Below are 19,763 nucleotides of genomic sequence, written 5' to 3'. Positions count from 1 at the left end.
TCCTGACCATAGACATGTGTTGTCATTTGATGAACGGGATCACATCATTAGAGAATGATGTGATGGACAAGACCCATCTGTTAGCTTAGCATATCTTTTAGTTTTATTGCTATTGCTTTCTTCATGACTTATACGTGTTCCTATTACTATGAGATTATGCAACTCCCGAATACCGGAGGAACACTTTGTGTGCTATCAAACGTCACAACGTAACTGGGTGATTATAAAGATGCTCTACAGGTGTCTCCGATGGTGTTTGTTGAGTTGGCATAGATCAAGATTAGGATTTGTCACTCCGAGTATCGAAGAGGTATCTCTAGGCCCTCTTGGTAATTCACATCACTATAAGCCTTGTAAGCAATGTAACTAATGAGTTAGTTACGGGATGATGCATTACGAAACGAGTAAAGAGACTTGCCGATAACGAGATTGAACTAGGTATGATGATACCGACGATCGAATCTCGGATAAGTAACATACCGATGACAAAGGGAATAACGTATGTTGTTATGCGGTTTGACCGATAAAGATCTTCGTAGAATATGTAGGAGACAATATGAGCATCCATGTTTCGCTATTGGTTATTGACCGGACATGTGTCTTGGTCATGTCTACATAGTTTTCGAACCCGTAGGGTCCACACGCTTAACGTTCGATGACAATTTGTATTATGAATTATGTGTTTTGGTGACCAAAGTTTGTTCAGAGTCCCGGATGAAATCACGGACATGACGAGGAATCTCGAAATGGTCGAGAGGTAAAGATTGATATATTGGAAGGTTATATACGGACACCGGAATGGTTCCGATAAGGTTCGGGGATTTTTTGGAGTACTAGAAGGCTACCCGAACCCCCCGAGAAAGTTAATGGGCCTAATGGGCCATAGTGGAGGAGAGGAGGCCAGCCACGGGAGGAGGCGCTCGCCCCCTTGCCCCAATCCGAATTGGACAAGGGGAGGGGGGCGGCCCCCCTCTTTCCTTCTCCCTCTCTCTCCCTTCCCCTTTCCCCCTCTCAGTTGGAAGGAAAGGGGGGCGAATCCTAGTGGGACTCCCCCCCCTCCCATGGCGCGGCCCCCTTGGGTCGGCCTCCTCCTCCCTCCCTCCTTTATATACGTGGGCAGGGGGCACCCCAAAACACAACAGTTGTTTCTTAGCCATGTGCGGTGCCCCCCTCCACAGTTTACCACCTCGGTCATATTGTCGTAGTGCTTAGGTGAAGCCCTGCGCGGATCACATCACCAACACCGTCGCCACGCCGTCATGCTGACGGAACTCTCCCTCGACCCTCTACTAGATCAAGAGCACGAGGGACGTCATCGTGCTGAACGTGTGCTGAACACGGAGGTGCCGTACGTTCGGTACTTGGATCGGTTGGATCGTGAAGATGTTCGACTACATCAACCGCGTTACTAAACGCTTCTGTTTTTAGTCTACGAGGGTACGTGGACACAATCTCCCCTCTCGTTGCTATGCATCTCCTAGATAGATCTTGCGCGTTCGTAGGAAATTTTTTGAATTACTACGTTCCCCAACAGCGCGTCCTTTTTGTGACCAGGAGCAGGAAACAATCAACCATCTACTACTCACATGCGTCTTTGCCAGGACGGTCTGGACTGTGATTTGCGAGGCCCTAGGACGGCTGGACTGGGTGCTGACACAACAGGACATCCTTGCACCTTGGTTATGCAGCAAACGTGGACTGAACAACATGAGCATGAAGGATCTGCGTACCATTCTAGGACTAACAATGTGGAAATTATGGAAGCACAAAAATGCCATTGTCTTTGATGGTGCCCAACCCTCGTGTGAGGTGTTGTTACGTAGAATTAGGCTTGAGGGCTTAGTGTGGGTATCGGCAGGCCTACTAAAAGGGGATGTTAACCCCTTCTTTAGTCGGGTGGCACGGTGGGATAGGCGTGAGGAGTAGAGTGACTTAAAATATTTGTAACTATGGTGGAAACATTCTTTTGCCCTTCTTCTTTAATACTCCCTCTGTCCCATAATATAAGAGCGTTTTTTACACTAGTGTAGTGTCAAAAACGTTCTTATATTATGGGACGGAGGGAGTATATTATATGCACGTTCGTGCATATTCGAGAACAAAAAGACAAGAGGAGACATAAGGTTTATAAAGCCAACATGCTTTTTTGCTTTGGTAGCTTTGTATATCGGATTGCTATATTTGCACAAAACACACAATAACATGTGAAGACTATTTGTCATAGACACATCACACATATACTAGCACAACTCCCGTGGAGATGTGCATGCGTACACGTTCACCCATGCAGCACACACGCATACATGTACACACGCAGCACACACGCATACATGTACACAGACGCATACGCGTACACTTACGCACACGCAGCACACACATACATGTACACATCATACACGGGGCCACTAGTCATTGAGACCAAAATATGATGGGGGTCATTTTTACAAAGCCTTGCCAAAATTTAGCAAGTGCCCCTTTGAATTTGCAAATATGCAAAGTGGGATGGCAGATTTAGCAAGCTTTGTAAAAACTTTGGATGGAGAGCCACTCATACAAAGAGTGTTGGAGGAATTTTTTTGTGCAGATTTGCTAAAATAGCAAGTGAATGCAAATATAGAAAGACCGTTGAAGATGCTCCTAGGAGAGCTAGTACTAGTACTAGTAGACTACTACAAATTATGTTTTAATTAGAACTATGTTTGATTCAAATGAACTTCGTATGTTTGAAACAATGTAGTAGTTGAACTAGTTTACATCTTCAAATACATCATCCGTTGGAGTTGAAGGTTTACATCACCAAATGTACATCATCAGTTGAAGTTGAGACTTTTTTGAAGATGTAAAAAACACTTGTTGTGATGTAAATTATACAGCACCTACTTTTACATCTTTAAGTATACATCTTCTATTGGAGATGCTTCAAAAGGAGCGCGCGGTTTCTTTGTTTTGAAGGACCGGCAATCTGTTTGTTTATATATCCGAGTAAAAAACGTGCTCTTTTGTTTTGCAGGAACGGATCAGTTGACCGTTCCATGGAATACGCGCTAGGCCGGTCGATCTTTCCGTGAGGTTACCTTTAAAATCTCCCTTCTTTTAAATCTCAGCCGTCAATTATTATGTAATAAAAAATTAACAGATATGAAGACGTGACGGAAGGAGAACTAAGAGTTCTTCTTCACTTAGCAATTCAAACTAATCCAAAAAATATATTCTTCACTTTATTATTAGGTAGGTAATAGATATAGATGTGATCCTTATTTTTTTGTATGGTTGTCCCTTAATTAATCGTGTGGTTGGGGTTTTCGCACGATTATTCGTTAATCAATGGTGCGGCAAGTATGTGCGTTTGTATCGGGTTTTTACCCGGTTATTTCTCATTAACCAGGCTATTTTCTTATTCTTAATGAAATGTAAATGTAGGAACCCCTGCCCTCTTGAGGTATTCTCTAGAAAATAGAAGATCCAAAGCATTGTCATCATTTTGCAACAGATTTGATGAAATTGGCAGTAGTACACACACTTGGACGGAATAGCATATACTACTAGTATAAAAACTGGTTTGTTGTGGTCTTACACGCGAACAAAACTTTGACGTTTCGCTAGTGCGGAAAGAAAGTGATGTACATAAGTAAACATGAGACATGCATGAATCATTCCAATATCCCACTGATGATGGTTCTGGGCACAAGAATGGCATGGCAAGACTAGCAGCAGCAAGGTGGAGCAGAGCAAAAACAGTTCGCAACTCCAACAGTAAATTGATAACCTTGTCCCTAATTTTCCCGTCACCGTGTAGTAACTCTCTCGAAAGCTTAGCTACCGTCAAAGCAAAAACTGTCAAGCTAGCAATAACAGCAAATGCGGTACGAGAGCAGTCCCTAGAAGTAAATCACCTGCCTGCCCGAGCACGCCCCCGGTGCCGGTGGCGTATGCTGCATCTCAAAATGCGGCGGATGCTGCGGCGGCATGGGAGGTGCAAACGGCCTCATGCAGTCCCAGGGTGGCGGCGGCGGGCGCAGCATATGAGGTGGTGCCCAGCGCGGCGGGGGGTGTGGCCAGCGCCAGGGCGCTTGCGCCGGCGCGCCCCAGCACGGTGCCAGATAAGACGGCGACATCGGCGAGCGCCAGAGTGGTGCCGGACCTGCAGGCTGAAGATGCTGCGTGAACGTAGGCGCTCCTGGGCCCGACGGCGGTGGCATCGGCAAGCCCCAGGACAGCTGCGGAGGAGGCGGCGCCACCTGGCGCGAACCGAAGCCTGGTGGCAGGGTAGGAGGCGGCGCCAACGTAGGCCGCCTCCAGCATGGTTGCGGCGGCGGGCCGAAGCCTGGTGGTGGTGGTGTGGGGAGGACCGGCTCCGGCGTAGGCCCGCTCCTGCATGGTTGCGGCGGCGGGCCGAAGCCTGGTGGTGGTGGTGTGGGGAGGATCGGCTCCAGCGTAGGCCCGCTCCTGCATGGTTCCGGCGGCGAGCCGAAGCCAGGTGGTCGGGAGAGGGTCGGCTCCAACTCAGGCTGGCCCCTGCACGGCGGCGAAGGCGGAGGCACCACGGTCTGCGGCCGCGGCGTGGGCGTGGGGGGCGGAGGTGGCGGAGTAGGGGAGCGCATCCATAGTGGCGGAGGCACCACGGTCTGCGACCGTGGCGTGGGCAACGGGGGCGGAGGTGGCGGGGTAGGGGAGCGCATCCATCGCGGCGGCGACGGCGTCACCAACGACATATCCTCACCCTCCTCTTCCATGACCACCTCCTCCTTCACCTTGGCCGTGTTGGACGCGGCAGGGCGCTGGTAGGGGGAGGTGCGCGTCCTTTTGGAGCGCGGGCGGCGCAGGGGCACCGCCAGCGCGAGCATGTGGTGGGCGGGCGGGGGCATGGGCTCCACCGGGTCCGGCGGGTCAGCGAAGGCGGAGAAGGCGGTGACGCAGCCGATGGGGCACTCCGCCCAGCCGATGGCGTCGACGTCGGCCGCGGCCTGTGCGGCGGCGATGCGCGCGGCGGAGGGCGGCACGAGCGCGGCGCCACCGTGCAGCGTAGAGCGGCGCGGCGGCTGCAGGTCGACCTGCCCCACCATGTGGTCCATGATCTGGGGACTGCAAGAGCAACTCCATCCCGTCAATCACACCCACACCGGCAGCGGAGCAAAGCAAAAGGCACATAGATAGATAGATGGAAGAAAACCTTCTTGCCGTGGAGCCTGGCGAAACCATGCATGTAGATGATCTGCAAGCGGCCATGGCAGAGTCGCGCGCAGAGAGGAGAGGGAACACATCACATACAATCACATAATAAGAGATTGAATCTCAAAAAAGAAAACATAACAGCAGATTCAGTTAACAAAAATGGAAGAAGAACAATATTCAGTATCACCTAGCGTAGTATATAATTTAATTTCTCAAAAATAAAACTAGCATAGTACTCCCTCCGTTCCAAAATTCTTGTCTTAAATTTGTTTAGATATGGATGTATTTAATATTAAAACGTGACTTGATACATCGGTATTTTGACAAATGTAAGACAAGAATTTTGAGACGGAGGGAGTATTTATATATTATTGGTTAAAAACGAAAGAAGAGAATATTAGGAGTAACAGATTCAGTTAAAAACATGGGGAAAAGAGACACGAAAGATCAATCCCTAAAAGAGAAATAAATACATGAAAGAAGAACGTCGGGGTCATACATTCAGATTCAGGAACATGGACACTCCGATCAAGGAGAAAGTTGGAACCAAAACTAGAAGAAGCAGATGAGATTGAGAGTTGGGAGTGGGTGGATTAGCAAGCACGTACGTTGTTGAGGTGGACGGTGGTGAGGCGGGTGGCGTAGGGGTCGACGAAGAAGCGGTGGTACCTCTCCAGCGTCAGGGTCAATCTCTCCTTCACCATGGCCGCGCCCTCTCCTCCCCCTTCTCCGCCGTCCTCCCTTCCGCTGCCAAACTCTCTCTCTCTCTCTCTCGCTCGCTCTCCCTCTTCTCTCTCTCTCTCCTTCCGTCTGGCAAGGTTCCCCTCCCCTCCCCTCCCTGCTGGCCTTGCTTTTTGTCACGGTCAACACGCTCGATCGGCACGTTACGTGCAGATTTGGTGCTGCCCCGAAGCGCTGTCTGTATGTGTGTGTGTGAGAGAGAGAGAGAGAGAGAGAGAGACGCGGTACGTTACCGCATGGCAGGGCAGGGCAGGGCAGGGACGAAGGAATTGAATGGGGCTCCTGTTTGTTGGTGGGCGGTTTCATTTCCCTCGCCAAACAGAACAGAACAGGCTTTCCCTCGCCTGCCTGCACAAGCAGACAGACCAAAGGCTCGACGCTGTTTCGTTTCTCTTTTGCTTTCACCCGATCAGGTCAGGTCAGGTCATTAGGAAGAAAGTTGAGTTGAGCCTGCCTTTGCAAACTTGGGAGGCCCGGTCAAGACTCGTCAAAAGTGTCCCTCCCATCCTTTGGTTCTCAGCTTCTGATGATGGCTGTGGATTTTGAATTTTGGTCACGTCTGCATGTTCACTTCGTTCTTCCTCGCCGAGAGCCTGCTCTGCATTCCACCAAATACGAGCGCCTTGTCTCTCGAGTCATACAGTAACCTAAATTTTTTGTGTAAGTAGATTTGTTGGGTCATTACATTAAGATCCAACGGTCGTCCTTTTTTCTTCTTCCTCCATCTTTCATCCTCCTCTAATCCGTTCCTTCACCCACAAAATTGACTTACCCAAATTACAAATTCAGTCAACATACATGTAGCTATTGTGCGTGGCAGTTTAGCACAGGCAGATCATTATCACAGCGAGCTGGATCAAGACCGTTAAGTCACTATCCCATCCCACCGAGCAAACTTTACGCACCAATAAAAGAGAGAGGACTTCAACGCAGTTTCTCTCTGCCTCGCTGAACTGAACCGAGCCACCAAGTAGATTCAGAACGACAAGGACTCCTCAAACCAGCAACCACTGTCAGAGATTTCAAAATGCAGACGCATCTCATTATCAAAACAGCAAGAAACAAAACGCATCTCATCCCAAATGCAGACGCATCTCAACGCGGTTAATAACTGAACAGGCAACATGGTTCTCATCATTAACACAACCAGTAAAATTAAAATTAATTTACAACTACTGCAGATCACCACCAAACCAAAAGCAGCGAAGAACAAAGCACGCCAGATCAACCGTCAGTTCCACGCTGCTTCAGTCAACCACGCTACAAATCACACAGCAGAGGCAATGCCGCCGCTGCTGCCCTGGGCGGCGGCGTCGGCGGCGGGAATGTCCTGGACCTCGATGGACGGGAGCCTGAGCAGCTCCCTCATGCGCCTCTCCTTCCTCTTGGTCGCCGCCTTCCCCTGGCCCCTCAGGGCCCGCTTCCTGGTCCCCTCCACGCCAGGCGCCGCGGGAGGCAGGCTGGAGGAGGCGCTGAATGTGCTCGGAGGGGAGACGCGCTGGACGATGGCCGCGGAGCCCGGGCGGATGGTGGCGAGGGGCACGGGGGAGGAGGCGGCCGCCCCGGCGTGGACGGAGAGGACGGAGCCGACGGGGCACTCGCGCCAGCCGAGGTCCTGGATGTCGCGCTTCACGGCCTCCGTGGAGAGCAAGGCCGCGGAGGGCCCCGCGGCACCCGGCGGGGGCGCCACGGCGTTGATGCTGACTGTGGCGCGGCGCGGGCGCAGCAGGTCGAGCGAGTTGAGCGCGTCGACGATCACCGGCTGCGATCGACGAATGTAGGGGAGAGAATCAGAGAATCGTTAGCTCGCTCTCAGGGTGGGGGGCATGACAGGCATTCAGGCAGGGGAGGGAGTTATCCAGCAGAGGGGAGAGGGTTTGGGGCTGTGGAGGGGTACCTTGTTGGAGTTGTAGAACTTCTTGAAGCCGTGCATGAAGAGGATCTGCGACGCCAACAGGAGTTAGGAGGGCGGCGGACATGGGCGCGGAGAGAGTCAGAGAGAGAGATGGAGTGCCTGCCGACCTGATTGAGTTGGTCGATGGTAAGATGTCGACCGCTGCGGGTGGTGAAGAAGAGGACGTAGTCCTCCAGCGTCATCCGCGGCCGATCGGCCGCTGGTGGCTTCGTCATCGCCGCTTCCTCTCTCTCTCCCTCGCTCCTCTCACGGACGGAATGGGTGCTGTGAGCCTTCCAAGGTGGGGTGCCCAAATGCAAACGGAATGGGGATGGAAGAGAAGAGAGGGGCCGCACCGTCGCGTGGAGTAAGCTGTCCCCGCACGTCAGTGCCTCATCTGCCGCCCCTCCGAGACCACCGCCGCATCGCTGCAAGCGAGAACCGCCCAGAAGGCGAAAGCCGATGGATTACGCTACACTTCTTCGGTTTACGGTGCCAGCTGTGAATAAACACAACACGTGCCCGTCATCTTCTTTGCAAAATCTGAGCATCTTACATTACATCATGCACTCGACAATCTAAATCAAATATGGTTCGTGACATGATTAGGCACCTGACTGTAAGAGCATCTTCAACGGGTGCACAAAAAATTCACACCCTAAAATAGTTTTAGCGCGTCACTGTAGCACTTTTAGTATGCCGGATTCAACATTATTTTAGTAGATGTCTAAAAACAGGCGTCTAAAAAACATGCCGTGTAAATTATGAAGCGTGCGCAATCCGACGCTTCAAATCTGCAACTTTTAATAATATTTTTCAGCGCGCACCTGATCCTTTTTTGCACGCGCACTGTTTTACAAATTCTGTCCGGCGCCCAAAAAACTTGGATTTTAGAGCACGGCCCAGTTCAGATGCTCTAAGCTCCAAACCTAGTCACCACTTCACGTCTCGAACAACAACAAAGCACATAAAAATAATACTAGTAATGTGGCCACAAGCAGGCACACAAAAGATAAAACACATGATTCCTCATTTCGGATGGTTTTTTGAACTGCATTTTCCCGCTATCTCTGTCCTGATTTCATAAGAAATGACATGTAATTGGTTGCGGGGTCAGCAGATGGACATACTTTTTGCAATGGCACTGACGAAAGAATAAAATATTAGTGTACCTAAACTTAAGGCAAGAGATGATAAATGTCTCGAAACCAAATTTGCCATACTACTCGATAGTGATCTCCACATTATTATACGACGAGCGTAACAACACTGGCAGCAAATATAGGGACAGAGAAAGGATTAGACAATTCAGTTGGGTGTAGGAACAGCAATTTTATCATTCACATCATGTAATCTACAATCTACAACAATATGTTCCGTGAAGGCAACAAAACAAAACTGGAGACAATTTTGGTACATTTGGAATTCAAAAGCCTACTAGCGATCCCACCCCGATGGCCGCTTTCTCTCCCTCCGTTGATCCCTCGAGCTGCAATACACAGGAATTTTGAATGGTGGTTAGCTAACTGAATGCAGAGCATGGTACTAGTAGTATTGGAAATATCAGCAGGAGAATTATTCTGCACTGAGTTATTGCGAGCCACATACCTTTCAGGGTTTGTGTTCCCGTTTTCGTTAGTGTTTCCTGCGGGGCTGGATGCCGGAACAACTGATGGCGCCGGTGGTGCTGGCCTTGCTGCACCTGAATCCCCTCCTATGGTGCCACCGGAAACAAAACCACGAAGTGCTGGTTTTACAAAAGGTGCACCCCTCAAAGGTGCACTGTTGCTTGGCGCACTCGAAGACGCTGAAACAAAGCTGCTCTTAAAATTTTGCATCATCCCTGTCTTCAACGTGTTTACAGTGGCAGATCTTGGAGCAGGTACTTGTGGCCCTGATTCAGAACCATAGCCAATGCCAAGGCCAAAATCAACTCCACGTATGCCACGCCCACGTGCACCGCCACCCCCGCCGCCGCCGCCGCCACCACCACCTCCACCACCCTTTCCTTTGCCACCTTTCTTCCCACCTGATCAAGCATAATAATTTCGTTAGCATAATCAGTTTCCAAAAGGATGCATCTCTATCACCTCCTGTGTAACTAAATAAACAGGACAAACCTTTTCTGGAGTCACGGTTAGCTCTGAACCTGCCATCCTGGAATTCAAACAACAGTCAGTTTAGAAAAGGGGTTGTCTCATGGTAGAATGACCAGGCAAGCTATAATAATACTCCCCCCGTTTCTAAATATAAGCCCTTTTAGAGATTTCAATACCATCTACATACGGATGTATATAGACATATTTTAGAGTGTAGATTCACTCATTTTGCTCCGTATGTAGTCCATATTGGAATCTCTAAAAAGGCTTATATTTAGGAACGGAGGGAGTAGTACGTATTTTAGCAGCTGACAGAACACGCAAAATTCACAAATAAGTTACCAGGAACCCACCTTCATTGCCAAGTCCATAAGTTCGTTGGGCACATCTTGACCAGCAGCAATTAAACTATGAACCAATTCACCTGCAAATCGTGATTCTTTCTGTGTAATAAGAGTATATGCGGTGCCATCTTTATCACCGGCCCGGCCAGTTCTTCCAATGCGGTGAATATGCATATCCATTTCTTTTGCAATATCAAAGTTGACAACTGTTTTAATTGACTTTATGTCCAGACCACGTGCAGCAACATCAGTTGCAACAAGAACATGGTAGATCCCAGACTTGAACTTCTGCAGTGTCTCCATTCGAGATGCTTGATCCTTGTCACCGTGAAGTGCTGCAACTTTGAATCCATGCTGATTCAACTGGTTCTCAACCTCATCAACTCTAGCCTTCTTAGTTGCAAATACAAGCACATCACCATCATCAATCATACCAGGCATTTTCTCAAGAAGCCATGGCATTTTCTCAGCATCAGAAGGGAGTACATTCACAACTTGTTTAATGTCTTCATTAGCACTACCAACTTGACCAACTGTGACTCGAATAGGGTCAGTCAAAATTTCTCTAGCCAATCGTTCCACTTTGTATGGCATTGTTGCAGAAAAAAGCAAGGTTTGTCGGTCTGGTCTAATTTGACCAACAATGGATCGTATCTGAGGCTCGAACCCAAGATCAAACATGCGATCAGCTTCATCAAGAACCAGATAAGTTGCCCTAAACATCCTCAGTGCCTTCATCTTAAGCAAGTCTATCAGTCTCCCTGGGGTAGCAACGACTATTTCACAGCCTGATTTCAGTTCTTTAAACTGTTCAAATTTGGAAACACCACCATAAACAGCAGCAACTTGAAGGTTGTAAGGCTTTGCAAACTTCTTAGCTTCGAGATATATCTGATGTGCCAATTCTCTTGTTGGAGCACATATGACTCCTATTGGACCTTCTTCCTTCTGAAGCTCAGGCTGATCCATAATGTGAACAATCATAGGGAGCACAAATGCTGCAGTCTTGCCTGAACCAGTTTTCGCAATACCAATGATATCTCTACCTGAAAGGACAATAGGTAAAGCCTGACACTGAATTGTTGTCGGCTTTTCATAACCCTGCTTGGCAATGGCATTCATCAATGGAACAGGAAACCCACAATCTTCAAAGCTTTTAACTGGCCTTGGCACATCAAAGCCTGAAACCCGGATTGCCAAACTTTTCATATAATCAGCCACCTCTTCCACGCTCATCCCTACAAGAGACAAATAGAGAAATTCAATAAATGTCTTCAAGTAGGAGTTGCCAAACCATTAACAATGAGCAAGAACAACCAGCATAAGTTATAATCAATTTACACCACGCTAGTTCACACAAACATGTACAAGTACTTGCAAGATTTCAGTTGCAATGGCTTGTAACATAAAGAGACTTCATTAAACTAATTATTTAGCAATGTCAGCAGAAGGGGGTCGACAGATCAGATGCACAACAGAAATGTTTCAATTTCTCAAGACAAGCAATCAAAGTGAATACAGAGCGGACAAAGGAAGCAATATTATGGCTCTCCGACTGCTGTCTCAGGGAGGGTAACTGGAGACTGGTGATTGTGTAGAGAAGTGATGACCCGGTGCCTGCCATCTCAAAATAACAGAGAGGCATCTATACTAATAGCCAACACCCAAACAATAAGCATGGAATTCAAAATAATGATCCCCGAACCTTGTAGGGCATCATTTTTGTTTATAAGCAACCGAACATTTGGATGTTATTAGCATCCAATTGATATAGACTATTCTGGTTCATCACTTGATTAACCAAATAGAGCAAAGAAGCTAGACCTCTGGTCAGGCTTCATATGTTGAGATCAAACTGAAGTAGCTGAACAGTGTAATCTACACGGGACGCCAATTATAACAGTTAACGATACATATGCTCAATCAAACGGTAAGATATGCTTCACCTGAAACTGACGGCTTCTCCTCGTAGAAGTCCTTGGTGAAGGGCTCATACTCGATGGTCGAATGGTCCAGCGGTGGTATGGGCTCTATCTTCCTCTTGTCAACTACTATGGGGTTGTCGTCGGAGTCGTACTCCATCATGCCTGCGTCGACGGCCTTCGCGGCAGCGTATACCTCCTCGTCGGAGTTATACCCGGCGTTCATGACGTCGGCGGCAAGCGTGAGCCCGGCATCCTTCTTGGCCCGCAGGAAGCTCTCCATGGGGTCGTCGTCCTCATCGGAATCCGCGGGGCGGAGTGCCTCGGGCTTGGGCGGCGGGGGCGGCGCGCGGATCTCCTCCTGGATCTCTGCCATGAATGCGTCGAGGGGGTCGATCTCGTCGTCCTCCGCCTTGCCGCCCTCCGCGGCGTCCGAGGGTGCGGCTGCGTCGTCAGAGAAGGCGATGTCGTCGAGGTCGTCATCGGCGGGGACGTAGAGGCGCGGCGCGGGTTGGGAGCGCTCGAAGCTGTATGAGGTGGGGCGCGGGATGCTGAAGCCCTCGAGCCTCGGTCGCTTCGACATGGACGGCGGGCAAGGTGGAGGTAGCGACGGGCTAGCTAGGGTTTGTGTAGCGAGGCGGGGAGGAAGACGATGGACACGGAGGGGTTGGGTCGGAGAGAGCTTGGCGCCGGCTGGTTGGGTCGCTCGTGTGGTGGGCCGGGTACTGGACGGGTCTGACGCGCCCGTGGGCTGAAGTCGGTCGCGGCATAGCTTATCAGGCCGATTGTTGTTCGATTGGCAACGGCCGTTGGGCCTCGCCGACTCACCGGTCTTCAGGCGTGATGTGATCTATGCAATGCTGCAAAGTAGTGCTCGTAGTACTACATACCGCTATCTTCAAAAGAAAATTAAAAAATAATGTAGCTTTAGTCGAACAAAGAGAAAGCTGCATCAAACGAAGTTTTGAAGTCCTTGACATCAAACGTCCCGACAAATCATCATACTTGTTAAACGAATCCAATGGAGTGTACTGAAAAGAAAATCATTGAACATCATAGTTAGGCCCGCAGGTAGAGGTAGCATTATAGTTGACCAAACGTACACAATGTGACTGGTAGCCACTTCACAATTTTCCAATTTTCTAAGCCTCCCTACAGAAGCTAGACCGATGTATCGGCGATATCTTATACTAGGAAAAGTACTCTCCACTGCACTTATAGTAGTATTTCTTCGATTCAAAATATAGGACCAATTTGTATTTCCAAATCATCAATTTGTTCAATAAATTGTGAATTGTATAACCCGTAAAAACTGTACATTAAAATTTTGTTTTAAATCAAAAATCATTGATTACTTCTCCATGATATGACTGGTCCAGTTGATGATTAGAGCGGACCTTCCTAGAGAGACAGAGGAAGTAATAAGTTTTTTGTGTTTATAAGGCTAGTCATAATGGGAGTAACTTAGCTAGTAATATAGCGCGTTCCAAGAAAATTTTGTTTATGTGGCATGTAGTTAATAAGAAGTGGTAACACAATATGTTACTGTAACATAGCGTTTTCCGAGTCTACAATCTAATAAATGAAGACCTCTATGACACTACTACTATGTTACTTTGCACTATAAAGGTAGTAACTTAGACTAGTGTCATATGCATGACACTAGTATAAATTACTCCCCACTGTGACCAGCCTAACAAAGGTGCCTTTCTAAACCCCTCAAGTTTCAGCAGGACCATCCCCATTAAAGGCATGTACAATGATTGATATAATAATCTTATCTTAAGACTTACATGTAATTTAGAGATGACAATAAAACATGTATATACAATGGGTTATCTCTTAGTTGCAGGTTTTATTCTCCTTTCTTGTTATTGTATTCCGGACACACCCATGACAAAGTCACATGTGTCTGGCCATACGATGATGGATGCCGTCACACCGAGAGGGCCCTAAGAATATCTCTCCATCGTCGAAGGAGCAAATCTCACTCTCGAACTATCTAGTCACTTGTCAAACTTTCCGATGAACATTTAAGTTGTTGTTATGATCACCGTGTTACATGTAGACGTTTGAGCAATCCCAAAGTCCACCATCCGGTAAGAAGTGACTATGATACTCTCATGGTTTAAGAAGCAAAATCACATGTTAACACTCTGTGTTGTTGCAATTGATTACAGACGATATTATCTCAATTCATAATAAAAAGTTTGGGTCGATTCGATATGATCGTTTTGTTGGGGGACGTTGCATGGAAAATAAAAAAAATTACGCACACGCAAGATCTATCCATGGAGATGCATAGCTATGAGAGGGGAGAGCATCTACATATCCTTGTAAATCGCTAAGCGGAAGTGTTTATCAACGCGGTTGATGCAGTCGTACAACTTCACGGTCCGTTTCGATCTAGCATCGAACATACGGCACCTCCGCGTTCAGCACACGTTCAGCTCGATGACTGTTGGGTTTCGTAGTAATTTCAAAAAAATTCCTACGCACACGCAAGATCATGGTGATGCATAGCAACGAGAGGGGGGGGAGTGTGATCTACGTACCCTTGTAGATCGACAACGGAAGCGTTAACTTGGTTGATGTAGTCGTACGTCTCCACGGCTCGACCGATCAAGCACCGAAACTACGGCACCTCCGAGTTCTAGCACATGTTCAGCTCGATGACGATCCCCGGACTCCGATCCAGCAAAGTGTCGGGGAAGAGTTCCGTCAGCACGACGGCGTGGTGACAATCTTGATGTACTACCGTCGCAGGGCTTCGCCTAAGCACTGCTACAATATTATCGAGGACTATGGTGGAAGGGGGCACCGCACACGGCTAAGAATATGATCACGTGGATCAACTTGTGTCTAGGGGTGCCCCCCTGCCCCCGTATATAAAGGAGCAAGGGGAGGAGGCCGGCCGGCCCCTATAGGCGCGCCAGGAGGAGTCCTCCTCCTAGTAGGAGTAGGACTCCTACTAGGAGGGGGAAAGAAGTAGGGAGGGAGAGGGAAAGGGGGGCGCCGCCCCCCTCTCCTAGTCCAATTCGGACTAGGGGGAGGAGGCGCGCGGCCCACCTCTGGCAGCCCCTCTCTCTCTCCACTAAGGCCCATATGGCCCATTACTTCTCCCGGGGGGGTTCCGGTAACCCTCGGCTCTCCGGTTTTCCACGAAATCACCCGGAACACTTCCGGTGTCCGAATATAGCCGTCCAATATATCAATCTTTATGTCTCGACCATTTCGAGACTCCTCTTCATGTCCGTGATCACATCCGGGACTCCGAACTAACTTCGGTACATCAAAACTCATAAACTCATAATATAACTATCATCAAAACCTTAAGCATGCGGACCCTACGGGTTCGAGAACAATGTAGACATGACCGAGACACGTCTCCGGTCAATAACCAATAGCGGAACCTGGATGCTCATATTGGCTCCTACATATTCTACGATGATCTTTTATCGGTCAGACCGCATAACAACATACATTGTTCCCTTTGTCATCGGTATGTTACTTGCCCGAGATTCGATCGTCGGTATCCTATACCTAGTTCAATCTCGTTACCGGCAAGTCTCTTTACTCGTTCTGTAATACATCATCCCGCAACTAACTCATTGGTTGCAATGCTTGCAAGGCTTAAGTGATGTGCATTACCGAGAGGGCCCAGAGATACCTCTCCGACAATCGGAGTGACAAATCCTAATCTCGAAATACGCCAACCCAACATGTACCTTTGGAGACACCTGTAGAGCTCCTTTATAATCACCCAGTTACGTTGTGACGTTTGGTAGCACACAAAGTGTTCCTCCGGCAAACGGGAGTTGCATAATCTCATAGTCATAGGAACATGTATAAGTCATGAAGAAAAGCAATAGCAACATACTAAACGATCGGGTGCTAAGCTAATGGAATGGGTCATGTCAATCAGATCATTCACCTAATGATGTGATCCCGTTAATCAAATAACAACTCTTTGTCCATGGTTAGGAAACATAACCATCTTTGATTAACGAGCTAGTCAAGTAGAGGCATACTAGTGACACTCTGTTTGTCTATGTATTCACACATGTATTATGTTTCCGGTTAATACAATTCTAGCATGAATAATAAACATTTATCATGATATAAGGAAATAAATAATAACTTTATTATTGCCTCTAGGGCATATTTCCTTCAGTCTCCCACTTGCACTAGAGTCAATAATCTAGTTCACATCGCCATGTGATTTAACAGCAATAGTTCACATCACCATGTGATTAACACCCATAGTTCACATCGATATGTGATCAACACCCAAAGGGTTTACTAGAGTCAGTAATCTAGTTCACATCGCTATGTGATTAACACCCAAAGAGTACTAAGGTGTGATCATGTTTTGCTTGTGAGATAATTTTAGTCAACGGGTCTATCACATTCAGATCCGTAAGTATTTTGCGAATTTCTATGTCAATAATACTCTGCACGGAGCTACTCTAGCTTATTGCTCCCACTTTCAATATGTATCTAGATCGAGACTTAGAGTCATCCAGATCTGTGTCAATACTTGCATCAACGTACCTTTTTACGACGAACCTTTTTGTCACCTCCATAATTGAGAAATATTTCCTTATTCCACTAAGGATAATTTTGACTGCTGTCCAGTGATCTACTCTTAGATCACTATCGTACTCCCTTGCTTAACACAGTGTAGGGTATACAATAGATCTGGTACATAGCATGGCATACTTTATAGAACCTATGGCTGAGGCATAGTGAATGACTTTCATTCTCTTTCTATCTTCTGCCGTGGTCGGGCTTTGAGTCTTACTCAATTTCATACCTTGTAACACAGGTAAGAACCCTTTCTATGACTGTTCCATTTTGAACTACTTCAAAATCTTGTCAAGGTATGTACTCATTGAAAAAAACTTATCAAGCGTCTTGATCTATCTCTATAGATCTTGATGCTCAATATGTAAGCAGCTTCACCGAGGTCTTTCTTTAAAAAAACTCCTTTCAAACACTCCTTTATGCTTTGCAGAATAATTCTACATTATTTCCGATCAACAATATGTCATTCACATATACTTATCAGAAATGTTGTAGTGCTCCCACTCACTTTCTTGTAAATACAGGCTTCACCGCAAGTCTGTATAAATCTATATGCTTTGATCATACTATCAAAGCGTTTATTCCAACTCCGAGATGCTTGCACCAGTCCATAGATGGGTCGCTGGAGCTTGCTTATTTTGTTAGCACCTTTAGGATTGACAAAACCTTCTGGTTGCATCATATACAACTCTTTCTTTAAGAAATTCATTAAGGATTGCAGTTTTGTTATCCATTTGCCAGATTTCATAAAATGCGGCAATTGCTAACATGATTTGGACAGACTTTTAAGCATCGATACGAGTGAGAAAATCTCATCGTAGTCAACACCTTGAACTTTGTCGAAAACCTTTTGCGACAATTCTAGCTTTGTAGATAGTAACACTACTATCAGCGTCCGTCTTCCTCTTGAAGATCCATTTATTTTCTATGGCTTGCCGATCATCGGGCAAGTCAACCAAAGTCCATACTTTGTGCTCATACATGGATCCCATCTCAGATTTCATGGCCTCAAGCCATTTTGCGGAATCTGGGCTCACCATCGCTTCTTCATAGTTCGCAAGTTTGTCATGGTCTAGTAACATGACTTCCAGAACAGGATTACCGTACCACTCTGGTGCGGATCTCACTCTGGTTTACCTACGAGATTCGGTAGTAACTTGATCTGAAGTTACATGATCATTATCATTAGCTTCCTCACTAATTGGTGTAGTAGTCACAAGAACAGATTTCTGTGATGAACTACTTTCCAATAAGGGAGATGGTACAATTATCTTATCAAGTTTTCTACTTTCCTCCCACTCACTTCTTTCGAGAGAAACTCCTTCTCCAGAAAGTTTCCGAACTTAGCAACAAAAGTCTTGCCTTCGGATCTGTGATAGAAGGTGTATCCAATAGTCTCCTTTGGATATCCTATGAAGACACATTTCTCCAATTTGGGTTCGAGCTTATCAGGTTGAAGCTTTTTCACATAAGCATCGCAGCCCCAAACTTTCAGAAACGACAACTTTGGTTTCTTGCCAAACCATAGTTCATAAGGCGTCGTCTCAACGGATTTTGATGGTGCCCTTTTAAACGTGAATGCAGCTGTCTTTAATGCATAACCCCAAAACGATAGTGGTAGATCGGTAAGAGACATCATAGGTTGCACCATATCTAATAAAGTACGGTTATGACGTTCGGACACACCATTATGCTGTGGTGTTCCAGGTGGCGTGAGTAGTGAAACTATTTCACATTGTTTTAACTGAAGACCAAACTCATAACTCAAATACTCTTCTCCATGATCAGATCGTAGAAACTTTATTTTCTTGTTACGATGATTTTCCACTTCACTCTGAAATTCTTTGAACTTTTCAAATGTTTCAGACTTATGTTTCATCAAGTAGATATACTCATATATGCTCAAATCATCTGTGAAGATCAGAAAATAATGATACCTGTCGCGAGTCTCAATATTCATCGGACCACATACATCAGTATGTATGATTTCCAACAAATTTGTTGCTCGCTCCATTGTTTCGAAGAACGGAGTCTTAGTCATCTTGCCCATGAGGCATGGTTCGCAAGCATCAACTGATTCATAATCAAGTGATTCCAAAAGCCCATCAGCATGGAGTTTCTTCATGCGCTTTACACCAGTATGACCTAAACAGCAGTGCCACAAATAAGTTGCACTATCATTATTAACTTTGCATCTTTTGGTTTCAATATTATGATTATGTGTATTACTACGATCGAGATCCAACGAACTATTTTCATTGGGTGTGTGACCATATAAGGTTTTATTCATGTAAACAGAACAACAATTTATTCTCTTACTTAAATGAATAACCGTATTACAATAAACATGATCAAATCATATTCATGCTTAACGCAAACACCAAATAACACTTATTCAGGTTCAACACTAATCCTGAAAGTATATGGAGTGTGCGATGATGATCATATCAATTTTGGAACCACTTCCAACACACATCATCACTTCACCCTTAACTAGTCTCTGTTTATTCTGCAACTCCCATTTCGAGTTACTAATCTTAGCAACTGAACTAGTATCAAATACTGAGGGGTTGCTATAAACACTAGTAAAGTACACATCAATAACATGTATATCAAATATACTTATGTTCACTTTGCCATCCTTCTTATCTGCCAATCACTTGGGGTAGTTCCGCTTCCAGTGACCAGTCCCTTTGCAGTAGAAACACTTAGTCTCAGGCTTAGGACCAGACTTGGGCTTCTTCACTTGAGCAGCAACTTGCTTGCTGTTCTTCTTGAAGTTCCCCTTCTTCCCTTTGCCCTTTTCTTGAAACTAGTGGTCTTGTCAACCATCAACACTTGATGTTTTTCTTGATTTCTACCTTCGTCGATTTCAGCATCACGAAGAGCTTGGGAATCGTTTCCGTTATCCCTTGCATATTATAGTTCATCACGAAGTTCTACTAACTTGGTGATGGTGACTAGAGAATTCTGTCAATCACTATCTTATCTGGAAGATTAACTC

General features: G+C 46.6%; 3 protein-coding genes across 4 annotated transcripts; all 3 read right to left on the bottom strand.

The window, feature by feature from the left end:
• Positions 1–3,600: 3,600 nt before the first annotated feature.
• On the bottom strand, positions 3,601–6,185 carry LOC125551897 (extensin-like). 2 transcript variants are annotated; one of them, XM_048715286.1, is made up of 3 exons: positions 5,781–6,185; positions 5,179–5,212; positions 3,601–5,092 (listed from the first exon to the last, which is right to left on the bottom strand). In XM_048715286.1, exons 1-3 carry the CDS (start codon positions 5,874–5,876, stop codon positions 3,879–3,881), a joined length of 1,344 nt encoding a protein of 447 aa, XP_048571243.1. In that variant the 5' UTR covers positions 5,877–6,185; the 3' UTR covers positions 3,601–3,878. The 2 variants fall into 2 exon arrangements, with proteins under 2 accessions (XP_048571243.1, XP_048571242.1); XM_048715285.1 differs by having other exon boundaries at positions 3,601–5,082; positions 5,171–5,212; positions 5,781–6,176.
• Positions 6,186–6,933: 748 nt separating this feature from the next.
• LOC125553907 lies at positions 6,934–8,227 on the bottom strand. The gene is made up of 3 exons (XM_048717556.1): positions 7,936–8,227; positions 7,811–7,855; positions 6,934–7,675 (listed from the first exon to the last, which is right to left on the bottom strand). The coding sequence occupies exons 1-3, from the start codon at positions 8,041–8,043 to the stop codon at positions 7,181–7,183; spliced, it is 648 nt and encodes a 215-aa protein (XP_048573513.1). The 5' UTR covers positions 8,044–8,227; the 3' UTR covers positions 6,934–7,180.
• Positions 8,228–9,087: 860 nt separating this feature from the next.
• Positions 9,088–12,899, bottom strand: LOC125551895 (DEAD-box ATP-dependent RNA helicase 24). The gene is made up of 5 exons (XM_048715284.1): positions 12,197–12,899; positions 10,260–11,488; positions 9,928–9,964; positions 9,416–9,836; positions 9,088–9,296 (listed from the first exon to the last, which is right to left on the bottom strand). The coding sequence occupies exons 1-5, from the start codon at positions 12,753–12,755 to the stop codon at positions 9,245–9,247; spliced, it is 2,298 nt and encodes a 765-aa protein (XP_048571241.1). The 5' UTR covers positions 12,756–12,899; the 3' UTR covers positions 9,088–9,244.
• Between the last annotated feature and the right edge of the window lie 6,864 nt (positions 12,900–19,763).

The sequence above is a fragment of the Triticum urartu genome, chromosome 4, assembly GCF_003073215.2.
Source record: "Triticum urartu cultivar G1812 chromosome 4, Tu2.1, whole genome shotgun sequence".
Taxonomy (NCBI): domain Eukaryota; kingdom Viridiplantae; phylum Streptophyta; class Magnoliopsida; order Poales; family Poaceae; genus Triticum; species Triticum urartu.
This window is presented reverse-complemented; position numbering and strand designations above follow the sequence as displayed.